This window comes from Grammomys surdaster, unplaced genomic scaffold (assembly GCF_004785775.1).
Source record: "Grammomys surdaster isolate TR1022 unplaced genomic scaffold, NIH_TR_1.0 125612, whole genome shotgun sequence".
NCBI classification, from domain to species: domain Eukaryota; kingdom Metazoa; phylum Chordata; class Mammalia; order Rodentia; family Muridae; genus Grammomys; species Grammomys surdaster.
In genome coordinates, this window is record NW_021620455.1 from 738,247 (window position 1) to 751,625 (window position 13,379).

General features: G+C 42.5%; 1 protein-coding gene across 1 annotated transcript in view; it reads right to left on the reverse strand.

The window, feature by feature from the left end:
* Positions 1–621: 621 nt before the first annotated feature.
* The window catches only part of Bnip3 (BCL2 interacting protein 3), a 19,199-nt gene continuing 6,441 nt past the window's right edge, over positions 622–13,379 (reverse strand). The window contains exons 2-6 of the mRNA XM_028787179.1: positions 8,911–9,058; positions 8,219–8,300; positions 3,925–4,031; positions 3,695–3,844; positions 622–1,608 (exon numbers count right to left, since the gene is read on the reverse strand). Coding sequence (XP_028643012.1) covers positions 1,563–1,608; positions 3,695–3,844; positions 3,925–4,031; positions 8,219–8,300; positions 8,911–9,058 — 533 coding nt within the window. The 3' untranslated portion in view covers positions 622–1,562. The remainder of the gene's footprint in view (positions 1,609–3,694; positions 3,845–3,924; positions 4,032–8,218; positions 8,301–8,910; positions 9,059–13,379) is intronic.

Here is a 13,379-nt window from a genome sequence, read left to right on the forward strand (position 1 = left end):
AGTCTGTGGACAACTATTTCATAGACAATTTAGCCTTGTCTATTTTGTTTAATGATTAAATTACAATTATATGTTTTGCGCAAAAAAACAAAACAAAGTGAAACATAAAAACAAAACAACAAAACAAAAAACCCTGAGGTGGCCTCAGCACCAAACTGGCAGTTCACAGACATGCCAGCTTCTTCAGGATACAGCTTCTATTTCTGATTGAGCATTTCATGGGGAAAAGATAAGAACATCTTTCTTTTTCCTCATTAGAGTATGATACTAAGTGTAGAATCTAGTGTTTAGTGTCTGTGTGTGGGGGCTGCCTGGAGCAGAGCTAGCTGGGTTCATTTCATCAGCTGCTTTCAACCATCCAGCTTCCACCATCAGGCTTCTTCAAGCAGCCTACTCCAGCCTGACTTCTTTGTACTCAGGTAAAAAGATTAGGCTTTTATTACCCTTCACTTGCTTTTTTGCTCAGTATCAATATATCTGACCTAATTTTATAGGGCATTCCCTTACAAAAACATTTTACTGAAGCAAGAAAACACCTGTTTTTCACTATTACATCCTGTAGGATCTTGCTCCAAATTAAAGATATAACTATGTCCAGTAATCATGTAAATATAAACAAAAGGCTGTTAAAATGTTACTTTTATTTTAGCACACCTGAGTTAAGTGTGGGACAGTGAAACAAACACAACAGAATCTATACAGCATGTCAAGGAGGCAGGCTTTAAAACCATGCTATAGAAAAGAGAAGACTGGGAGGACATCCGATTTAACAGAAGCTTTGGATACTGATTGATGCATATGCAAATCCAGTATTCTCCAAAGGATTTGGCAAAGATTTTGTTTTTCATTTCCAGTCTTTTAAAGTAGACAGATTTGCTTACAATATAGCTGATTTTAAAAGCACACAAAATTTAAGTACAAACAGTGGAATTTAATCCAGCAGAGTGATAAAGGTGCCTGCAACAAAACTGGCCACCCAAGGTAATGGTGGACAGCAAGGCTAGAATCCTCATCCTGCAAAGCAAGAAGAGGGGAAACTGCAAAGTGGGGTTTGTGGGTAACCTTAGCTTCTACTTGCTACTTGATTCACAAAGTAAGAGGCCTTTACAGATAACCCGCACCCTTTAATTTTCTACTATGTAATAGGATTATAAGGCCACAATATTCCTTTGGGAAAAACCCTTTAATGATTTAAATATCACTTACTTATTCTTTTGAAGTGTAAAGTGTCTTAACTGGATTACAATTACAGATCATTTTTAAATACACCATTGCTACAATATTAAAATTATTTATACTATTTATATCTAATATTCAAAGAAATTTACTAGTAAATGCTACAATAGGCATCAGTCTGACATGCTTATTAATTGATCCCATAGGTATAATTATAGGTCATGATAAGAGTCTATTCTGTCTCACTAAATCAGGAACACCGCATTTACAGAACAAATAAACACACATAGTGCAGACACCCAAGGATCATGCTAGCTCTTCAATTAGCTGTCACAGCTCAGACATGAATCCTCACTGTATGAACAGAAGTCAGATCCAAATCTTCATCAGAAGGTGCTAGTGGAAGTTGTCAGACGCCTTCCAATGTAAATCCTAGACAGAAAAGGAATGGCGGTCAGGTCTCACAATTCTCAGGTGACTTTACATAGCTCAAACAGGCCAGGCCACCACGGTTACATCTTCAGGAAGGGAACTAGCCATCTTATACTTGATAAAGTATGACTGTAATCTCTTCTCTTTTTTTATGATTTTATTTTATTATTTTTATGTACACTGGTGTTTTGCCTACATGTATGTCTGTGTGCAGGTGTCAGATCCACTGGAACTGGAGTTACACAGTTGTAAGCTGCCATGTAGGTGCTGGGAATTAAACCCAAGTCCTCCAGAAGAGCAAGCAGTGCTTCTAACCACTGAGCCATCTCTCCAGCCCGACTATCTGCAATCTTTATCAAGTGTTCTTAGTCATCTAATATGTTTATCATATTGGTTTAATTTTTCTTACTTAAAATTTAATTTCAATTGTTTCAATTATTCTAATAGTGCAAGAGACTGAATGTACAAAAAAAAAAAAGATACTAATATAGTAACAACAGGAGTTGAATTATGGAGTACCTGTCTACCAGTACAATCCCAGATTCAAATCTAAGTATAAACCAAACCCACATCCTATCACTATACAGCTTTGCATTCCCTTCTGTGTATCAAATGAGCCACACAGTTCATTACCACTAACCTCAAAGCCCAACCAAGGAGTAAGTAATGAAGCCTCCCTTCTCTGCAATGAGGTAACAAGGGAAATGACAATCTCTAAGAAAGGAAACAGGAAAGAATTCTCCCTGGCCAGGTCTGTGTGGACTGGGAAGAAATAAGACTAGGCAGTGAGTGTGAGCTATCTGAACTAAAGAGGGTAGTGTTCATCAAAGACTGGAAGTTGCCAAGAGATCTTGGGTGGGATGGCGTCACCAAGTTCTCCACCTGGAAAGGATGAAGGACAAAGACAGCAGGTAGGACTAGATCCAGAAATGATTCCCTGAAGGGAAAACTCAGCTTTGGTACTGAACACAGATTCCTAGGTCCTCCACAGGTTTTCCCCTTGCTGGTTCTGTTCTATTTTGTGTTTTGAGACCAGGTCTTGATAAAAAGACTGCCTATAATCCAGAGATTCCCCTGCCTATGTTCTCAATTGCCACTGAACCCTTCTGCTTGCTAGTTCTGAGAAAGAAGTCCCAGGTGATGAGGATGCACCTGTCCGTAAGACCAAGCGCCAGGAGGGAACCACACATGGAGGAGTGGTGAAGGCAGGCAGGGAGGGCTCCACCCAGCAAGCTAAAAGGAGCCTCTGGCACCCAGGCAGCCATTTCATTTCTGCAGGCAGCTCTATAGGTACATTGAGGGTCTACAGTGCAGGAAGTTAAGGGCAACAAGGACTAGGATGTACCTATAAGACCCACAAAATCCCAAGAAATCAACATGGAACAGACTGGGCGTTAGCCATGTGAACAGCTTTTGGAGAAAAGAATAAGCAGATTACAAAGCCTTCTGCCCCAAACATATCCCCAACTAACATAGGCCAGAAGCCCACAGTGCCATCCCAGCCACTCCAATAGACTGCAGCCACACAACACTGTCTTCATATGGAGGGTGAGCTCACCCTGACATGGACAGAGGGTTTTGCAGATTACATCTGTAATCTCAGCACTCAGGAGGTAGACATAGGAAGATCTGAAACCCAATCTCATCCCTGTGAGGCCAGCAAAGAATACAGGACTCCCAGTCTCTAGTGTCCTTTTGGTAACCTGCTCTTTTAGCACTGGTACGATCTAAAGAATCCATAGCTATACTCCCTGGCCTGTTTTAGTCTAAATTAGATACAAAAGCAGAAACCTGAAGGCCTTAATTATTCCATTACTGCTAAGGGACAGGATCATCTATCCACTGTAGAGGTGGCACAAGAAAGAGGCCTGTCATGAGAACCCCTGTGCAAGACATGGTGGATAAAGACGAAAGGACCTTCCACAGCACAAGATTTGTACTTGATCTAACAATGACTTTGGAATAAGTTTGTGAAAATGCACCAACCTCTTTCCATAAACAATATAGAAATAAATTCCTGGGGCCTAGAATCACCAAGGTCCACCCTGTCCTAGGGTATCCATATTCTCATAGAAACATCACTTACCCCAAGCCGATGGCCAGCAGATGAGACAGTAATAGAGATGGAAGGAAAACCTTCAGAAAGTCTGCTGAGAAAATGCCCCCTTTCTTCATAACACTTGTGTTTCTCATGCTGAGAGTAGCTGTGCGCTTTGGGTGTTTAAAAAGGAACTCCCTGGGGTGGAAAGAAACTGCCAATCAGTGTCCCCTTGTCAAAGGAAAAATCTTACCCAAGAATATTGCAAACGGACTTACTTGGGGGGAATATTTTCTGGCCGACTTGACCAATCCCATATCCAATCTGAGTTTTTCTTCAAGATACTTTCAACTTCTCTTCTTCTCTCAATATAATCTTCCTCTGACTAAGGAAAAGTAAATATTAAGTAAAGCAGGTGAGCTTTCCACATTCACACTAGAGATAAGGTCAGTAAGCCCAACAGAGAACCCCACCTGACATGATATTAACTCTCCTACAACTGTAAATGCATTACAAATTAAGACATTTAGGTGGTAATGTCCCTTCAGGGATATTCTTTTAATACCTCAAACTAAAATATGATATCCATTGATAGTCTCTTAACTGATGTCACATTACATGATAAATTGGGTAAAGGAAACACAAATCTGTATAAACACATTTTTAACAAAATGCAACAAAAACACTCCACAATTACAACCCTCGTTTGTATAACTGGTCACATGACCCTAGCAGCTGATATTTATAATTGCCTTCTTCTACTACTCATTCTGTATATATTTCCTCTACTTTCAGCAAGCACTTCAGTAGGCCTTGGTTCCTTTCCTGAGGGAAGTTACCCACACCTTCATTCCTGAACAATCTGTGCCCTTTGTCATCCTACCTAGATTAATTGATGGAGTTTCCCACTGACTTTAATCACAGGACATGGTAGCACCAAAAGACACCCTAAAGGATCTCCTGGACCCCAGACATAATCTTTCTTACTTCCATTGTGAACTAGCCCAATTGTCCCTTGGTAATCTGGATCAATCACTATCTTAAAATTGTTATTCCTTTCTTAGCCTGTTCATTAAAGGGCATCAGAAATTGAGCTTTCAGTCCAATGGAATGGTTGTTTGGTCTCCTGGCTTAAGTTCCCCCATCCAAATCCCCTAAAACACACACACACACACACACACACACACACACACACACTTTTTAGGCCAGCAGAAAAGGTCACAAGAACAGGAAGCAAATAATTTCCTAGGGGTGATATTGGGAGCTATTCCTTTTTCTACCCCTTGATTCTTGAACCCATGGATCCTAGTTATGAGAGAAACTGTACCATATATCGAATGCTGTTTTAAAGAGTATACCACTTTCTAGGGAACCTTGTACCAGCCCTCCAGGCTACTGATGCCTAATTGGCACTGTGTCTTCAAAAGTTTATACCACCTTTCTTTCAGGCCAGCTGCTTCATGATGGTTGGGAACATGGTAATACCAGTGGATTCCATGATCATGGGTCTACTTTCACACTTGTCTGGCTGTGAAGTGAGTTTCATGGTCATAAGCAATATGTAGAATACAGTGGATAAGGAAGTCTGTACATCCATAGATGATGGTGGTTTTGGCAGAAGCATTATGTACAGTTAAGACAGATCAATAATTAGAATAAATATCTACTCCAGTAAGGACAAAGCACTGTCCTTTCTATGAAGAAAGAAGTTCAATATAGTCAACCTGCCACTAGGTCACTGGATGGCCACCCTAGAGAACAGTGTAGTATCTGGGGCTTGTTAGCCTCTGCTGTTGGCAAATCTGCCACCCAGCAGCAGCTGTAGCCAGATGAGCCTTGGTGAATAGCAGTTCATGTTGTTGAGCTCACACATAACTCCTATCTCTTCTACCATGGCCATTTTGTTCACAGCCCCACTGGGCAGTGACACGGATGGCTATGGCTGGGAGCAGAGGCTGACTCTCCACAGAATGGGTCATCCTATCTACTGCATTCTTCAGCAGAAGTCACCTTTTGATGAGCTTTACACAAGACAAGGATCTTCGCATCCTTTGACCATTTGCAGAGATCAATTCACATACTTCTTCCCCAGATTTCTTTCTCACCAATCTTCAAGTCATGCTCTTTCCAAATCCCTGACTATCCAGCCAATCTATTTAGCTACAGCTCCTGAATCAGTGAACAGTCCCACATTCTATGTCCATTTCTTCTTCAAAATAAAATGTTATGACCATGTGTACTGCCCTAAGTTCTGCTCACTGTAAAGATTTTTCTTAGTTGGTGTGTCTTTCAGAGTTGTCTCAGAAAGTGGAAGCTGTCCACTTCTGGATGGTTCTGGATCAGTAAACCAGGACCTACTCTCTTGCTCCGTCAACCAATAATAAGGCTACCCCATAGGGCTATATGTGCATGCTTGACAGCAGATGGTATTGTAATAGGAGTAGAAACCATTGGCATTTATTTGGCAGCTTCTTCATGTAACTTGCTTGTGCTTTCAGGACTTACTTGGACCTGATCACACATATAGATAGCACTTCCATTTGATAGTGGATTGTTTCTATGCACAATCACTTGATGGGTCAGATAACACTCAGCTCATGATAGGCAGCTTGGGTCACATGGAAACTTGGTGGCCCATTCTCAAATATTCAGTTTCCACTAAGGCCCAATAACAGACTTCATTTGAAGGGATCTTGATCATCTGTCTCTTCTACAGAATAGCACACTGATTCCCTATACTGATGACATTATGCTGACTGGATGAAGTGAGTAGGAGGTGGTAAGTAACTACTTTGGACTTGTAACATATAGGTGCATCTGAGAATGGGAAATAAATCTAAAATTCAAGGGTTTTCTACATCAGTGAAGTATAAGTCCAGTGGTATGATGTATTTGAGATATTCCTTCTAAGGTGAAACTGTACCTGGCCCCTCCCAGCACCAAGAACACAATGTTTAGCAGGCCTATTAGAATTCTGGAAATGGCACATTTGTCTCTTGGGTATATGGTTACTCTGGCCCAGCTTTGAGGGGAGCCTGCAGCAGGAGAAGGCTCTTCAACAGGTCCAGGCTGCTCTATCTCTTGGACAATATGATCTAGAAGACCGAAGATACTTGATGTGTCAGTGGCAGATAGGGACACTGTTTGGAGCCCTTGATAGGTCCCTATAGATAAATCACAGAATGGGCCCCAGAGACTTAAATGTTTTGATACTTAGTCACCTAGAAATGCCACTACTTGGGAGGAATTAGGATGTGTGGCCTTGGAGGAAGTGTCTCATTTGGTGTATGGGCTTAGAGGTTTCAAAACCAAACCAAGCTCTCCCTCTTCCTGATGCCTACAAATCCAGACGTAGAACTAACTTTCAGCTCCTTCCCCAGTACCATGTCTGCCATGTTTCCTACCATGATGAGAATGGACTAAACCTCTGAAACTATAAACAAGTCCCAATTAAATGCTTTCTTTAAGAGCTACTGTGGCCATGGTATCTCTTCACAGCAATAGAACACTGACTAAGACAGGCTCTGATCTCACAATGCTAAAGGTGCTCTTTAGTTTCTACTGAGTTAATATTAGAAAAGTGAGCTCATGGACTGGGGTATAGCTCAGTTTACAGAATGCTCGGCCAGCATGCACAAGGTCCTGGGCCTTATCCCCACACTCACTGCATCAGCCAGGTGTAGCGGTACATATTTGTAACCACCTCAGCACTAGCAAAGTAGATTCCTCAATTAATTAATTTCTAAAAGACGTTTTTTTTTAAAATGAGCTGTCTAGGATTGGAGAGATGGCCCAGTGGTTAAGAATACTTGCTGCTCTTTCAGAGAATCCAAATTCAGTTCCCAGAACCCGGACCTGTTGGAGGACTGCTGCCCATAACTCTAGTTCCAGAGGATCCAATGCCTTTGGCTTCTGGACACCTGGACTCATGTGCACATACCATACAGACACATACACATACAATTTAAAATTTTTAGAAATTCTATTAAAAAGGGAAAGCGGTGGATGGGAAGATGGCTCAGTAAATGAAGTGCTTGCTGCACAAGCATTAGGACCCTCAGTTCAGAGCCCCAACACCAGTGGACAAGTTGGCGCACATCATTAATCACAGCACTCAGGGGGTAGAGGCAGGTAGCTTCCTGTGAGTTCAAGACCAGCCTGGTCAAAATATATATATATAAAGTTCCAGGCTAGACAGGGTAAATAGGGATTCCCTATCTAAATAAAAAACAAAGTGGGGTTTAAAATGCCTCTATACATAATGGCATTCTCTCAAACAAACACACACATAAACATAAATAAAAACTTTAAAAAACACAGATCCAACACTCATGTAAAACGCCGGGTACAGTGGGTCACTTCTGTAATCCCAGGCCTGGAAGGCAGAGGGAAGAGGATCACTGGAGCTCACTAACTAGCCAGTTGATCTATCCAAATTGGTGAGCTCCATATTCAATGAGACACCTTCCTCAAAAACTAAGAGAGAGCAAAGACTCGCATATGTTGCAAGTATAGAAGCCACGAGACTAATCATGTGCTGAGCCTTACAGCATGTTCCTATCTATGGCTTACCAGAGTGCTGTTTTTCTCGCCAAAGCTGTGGGTGTCTATTTCAGCTCTGTTGGTATCTTGTGGTGTCTGGGAACGGGGTGGGCTTGATTAAGAAACGGATAAAATGGAGCAGCATGTCAATTGTGTCATAAGAAGCATAAATTCCAAGCAGGGGCTCTTACCTCATTAAGGGGATGGTAGAGAACTCTCCAAAGCATGTCTCTTCCCTTTTGTCTATCACCAGACCAGTGCCAAGCAATTCTTTAGTCTTCTGAGCTGAGCACATAGGAGCCAGCTAGACATTTCTCTAGGGAAGCCCCACCCTCCTGCATGATCAGTAGCATAGCCCTTGGAAGCATCTGACCTTTGATCACTGACTCTCAGCCATACACCTTGGATTCACTCCCTAGTAGTGCTGCCTAGGAACAGAAGCCAGCTGGGAGCATGAACAAAACTGCTCAGACACTGTGGTGTTCACAGTGAACAGTTTCAAAAAGGGGACAGACTTTGTTATTTGTCTCTAGGTTTAATAAAGTCCCTCCAGACTTGAGCCCCAGATCACTTCCTCACAGCAGACTCCAGGGTTCCTGGTATAATGGAGTTACTCCCAAATGTGGCCTCAGACCTGGAAACCCACCCACAAAAACATGCACAATTGTGATTATCCATCTACTAGGTACATCAACACTTTAAGAGATACCCAGAAAACCTACCTGTCACAGTGAGAACTCTTGGAGCTACTTCGTCCAGATTCATGCTGGGCATCCAACAGTATTTTTTCCATGTCACCATTATAAATAGAGACAGAGGCTGGAACGCTGCTCCCATTCCCATTGCTGAAGTGCAGTTCTACCCAGGAACCTGAGGAGAACAAAAAGGGCAGTTAGAACTCTGCCCACTCATGGGGCTTGATGACGTACTCTGAGTTCAAGGCTAGCCAGGACCACACAACAAGTACTTGTCCCAATCAATCAATCAATCAATAAGCAATCAGACCAAGATATAGATGGACGGACGGACAGACGGACCTGTCCACTCACATTCCCAGGAAATAACAAAGATGGTATATGAGTTATCACTCAAGGCCCTACTTTAATGCCACTTTAGATACCTGCATTTATGGTCTGCTGGCCTCTCTTTTTAGGTCCAGTAGGCAAGGTTCCTGAGGCTGAAACATTGAACTGTATCTCTTGCCATTCCTTTATTCCATTTAGGTATTCTACAAACCTGTGGATTTACCAGAGGCCAAGATGGGTATCTTGTTTAAGCTGGTATAAAACTTGAGGCCTATTGCCTGCCTCAGCCTTCTGGGTGCTAGGCTTATACAGTCATGGGCTAATATGCGTAGCTAAACTCAAGCTATTTCCACATGGCCCTGGGCCTCTATAAAATTCACATTTCTGATTACTGCTCTGCATTTATACCAGAAATCAGATTAGCAAGTTTTGAAAACAGAATAGTTAATTTCTGGTTACATTTCACTCTCTAAAGGGATCTACCTTTCAAGTACTCACACAAATCTTTACACTACAGAAATACAGCATTAACATATATTAAAAATGAACTCTCAGGGCACACTTTGGTTCTCCAACATCACAAAAATAAATGAACTCTTTGTACTGTTACATCTGTAGCTCACTCTCAGTTTGGTCTGCTGAATGCATCTATTAAAATGCTTAAGGGATCATGCTATAGCTCAGTGAAGTGTGCTTACCTTATAAAATCATAAGGCTCTAAATTCAATCCCCAATACTGCCAAATGTTTGTGTGTATACATGTGTATTTTTCAGCAGGACATGGTAGTACACACCCATAATCCCAGTTATTCAGGAGGCTGAGGCAGGAGGATTGCCAAGCTTGAGGTCAGTTTGTGCTACAAAGTAAGTGCCATGCAGACAGACTGCACGTAACCCCATCATGAGTTTTGTGCTACTACCTTGTGCCAACCTTCAGTTACCAGTCTGGCTTTCACTCTCCTGGATCTAAGTAGAATGCTATGTTCTAGAACAGAGGCATCCTTTACTGCAGACTGCCTCTGCTTCCCACATGGTGGTGCTTACTTGCTTTCTATTTATCCAGGGTTTGTGTGGGGACCTATGCACACACAGTATACATACAAGTCAGGACAACTTGCAATAGTTGGGTTCTCTCTATCATTTGGGCCCTGGGGATTGAACTCAGGTTGCCAGGCTTGGCAGCAAACCCCTTCCATCTCACTGGCCCCTGGTGCTTTCTTTGACAGAGTAAGAGTATATGTGAGTCTCGCTCTGGGCCCAAGACTACTTCTCTGTTTTGATTCACAGGTCCATTCGCCTATAGAAAATCCTTTTGAGCTAACCTATTCTACAGATCAAATTCGAGGGCAGCCAGGACTACAAAAAGAATCCCTAACCAAAAAAAAAGAAAGAAAAAAAGAAAGAACTGGTAGTACCCAAAACAGAGAAGGTGACGACAACCACAAATGACTGGAAAGAACATATGTGCTAGAGAAGCTGAAGAAACAAATCTTGTAGCCACTACAATTTTACTAAGCACAGTAATAATTACTGAGTTGTTCTGTGTTCCAGCTAACATGGTACATTTGATGATGCAACTAAGGAAGAAATGGAACCACTTATGATCAATGCACTAGGAGTTGGGGACAGAGCTCAGAAGAAGAGCTTGTAAGAGTCCCTAGTTCTGATCTCCAGTACCAAAGTGGGAGGCAAGAAAAGGCAAGAGGATAGCTTGGGCTACATTGAGACTTTGTTTATAAACCACCACATACAGAGATCCCAAAGAAGAAAACAGAGCTGAGCTTGGTGGCACATGTAATCCAGTAGAAGTGAGAGTGAGAGTTTTTTTTTTTTTTTTTTTTTTTGGTTTTGGTTGAGACAGGGTTTCTCTGTGTAGCCCTGGCTGTCCTGGAACTCAATTCTGTAGACCAGGCTGGCCTCGAACTCAGAAATCCGCCTGCCTCTGCCTCCCAAGTGCTGGGATTAAGGGCATGCACCACCACTGCCCGGGAAGGTGAGAGTTCTTAAGGGCTCAGGGCCTCATTTAAAAAAGAAAAAAAAAAGAGCTCTCTAGCTACAGTTCTTGGAAGCCTGCTCCCTGTGCTATGTGTGACCTCTCTAAAACCAACAACTCCCCCTTTGAAAAGCCAGGTATAAACTGGGTGGTGGTGGCGTACGCCTTTAATCCCGGCACTTGGGAGGCAGAGGCAGGTGGATTTCTGAGTTCGAGAGTTTGAGGCTAGCCTGGTCTACAGAGTGAGTTCCAGGACAGCCAGGGCTACATAGAGAAACACTGTCTCGAAAAACCAAACCAAAAAGAAAAGCCAGGTATGATGGGGCATACCTGCAATCCCAGAATTCAGGAGGCAGAAGCAGAACTGTTGCAAGTTTAAGGCCAGCCTGTTACACAGATGAGCTAGCTCCTGGCCAGCCAAAGCTACATAGTTAGCCTCAAAAGCAAAGTAACACATACATATTCTCTAGAAAGCAAGAGCAGCTATACAGCTTTCTAGAGCACTACAAATAAACCTGTCCTCAACTGTGTACTCAACACAGAATGTGTCACATTAATCAGACAAAAAAAAAAAACCCAAAAATTAATTGTGGATTTATATAGTTTATGCCACCAACAGCCTCTCAGTAAGCTAACATGATTATACAACACAAACTTTGAAATAAACATGATTTTTCCTCATTAGCCTCTCAGATTCCCTCATATAGAATAGGCCTAGCTCACATGAAGCACACCACCAACTCAGAAGGGCAGAGCCCAGAGCCTCTCAGCTGCTGCACACAGGCCCCAGTGCCCTCTGGGATCTGCAAATCCTGCACCCACTCCAGTTCCAGTTCACTGTCTGAGGATACCCAGAAGCCAGGGATAGTGCCTTACACCTAGAATCCCTGCAGTTCCAAGTCACTAAGGCAGGAATGTTGCTGTGAGTTCAAGACAAGCCTGGGCAACAGTGTAAGCTCCTAAACTAGCCTACTAAATAGTACAGAGCTCAGCTAAGGGCAGTTCCCTTTGTCTAGGCCAATCTTGTATTCAGATCTGAACCTGTCCCAATTTATGTGATGAAGCTTCATGTTACCCATATCTTCCCTCCCTGGTGTCTAACAGAAACAGTTTGAGGTCATGTCATCTTCTTCCCAGTACCTACTCCTGATACCGAGTGTACAGTCTTTCCTACACTAACTACCAATTCTCCAAAATCAACCAGGGGAGTCCAAGAATTCAGTATTTCCACAATATCTCCTAAGATTAGTACCAAATCCCATAAATTAAAGGCTGAACCCACAAGGATGCCGCATATCACACACCAGCCACAGGGTACACAGGCTACCCACACTTCTGCTCCATTACAAACTCAAACACAAAAACAAGAAAGACAAGCTCAAGTCTCTGCAGACCCCTCTGATTTAATACTCTGCTAGAGTTCAGAACTCAAAACATGTTGCTTAGTTTCTAATACAGTTCAGAAGCAGTCATATGGAAACACACACACAGGGCAGAGAAATCCACCTTCCTGTTGCCAACTCCAAAACTCCATGAACATTCTGGTCAAAGCTGGGCTATGGTGACATTTTCTTATATTTTTAATAGCCCAACCTCCAACTCCCTCCCCTCCCTGGTGCCCTAACTTTCCACCCTCTGACAACTTATTAGTTACCAAACTCTAGCCTCAGGCTATCTGGGTCCCAAATAAGTCATCTCATTCTTGGGGGCTCCTTACAAAATGGACCTGACCCCCCATAATTAGACATCCAAATTCAAAACTTACATAGTTGGGATTGAACATAAGACGCCTTCTCTAACTAAACAGAGAAGGGGGAGATGCCAGAAGCCAGGACCCTCGCCCTTACCCTTACCCCCTACCTTTCCCCACCTGCACAATGTCCTCTGAAGCTTGGCAACTGCAAGATCCTGCTTAGCAACTGCAGATAGACTCAAAGCAGAGTACCATGTCTTCTTAAGAATAGCAGGGAGACCATAACTCAAGCAGTGTACCATATCTTCTGAAGAACTGCAGGTAGATCATAATTCAAGGCAGTGTACCATATAGACCATGACATGTTTCAAGGCACAGGCCAAGAAGATTTTGTACTTTTCCACCACCTGGACCCTCTTACCCCCTCCCCTTGTAAAACATGCTATAAAAAAGCATTTCATGTTAAAAAAAAAAAAAAAA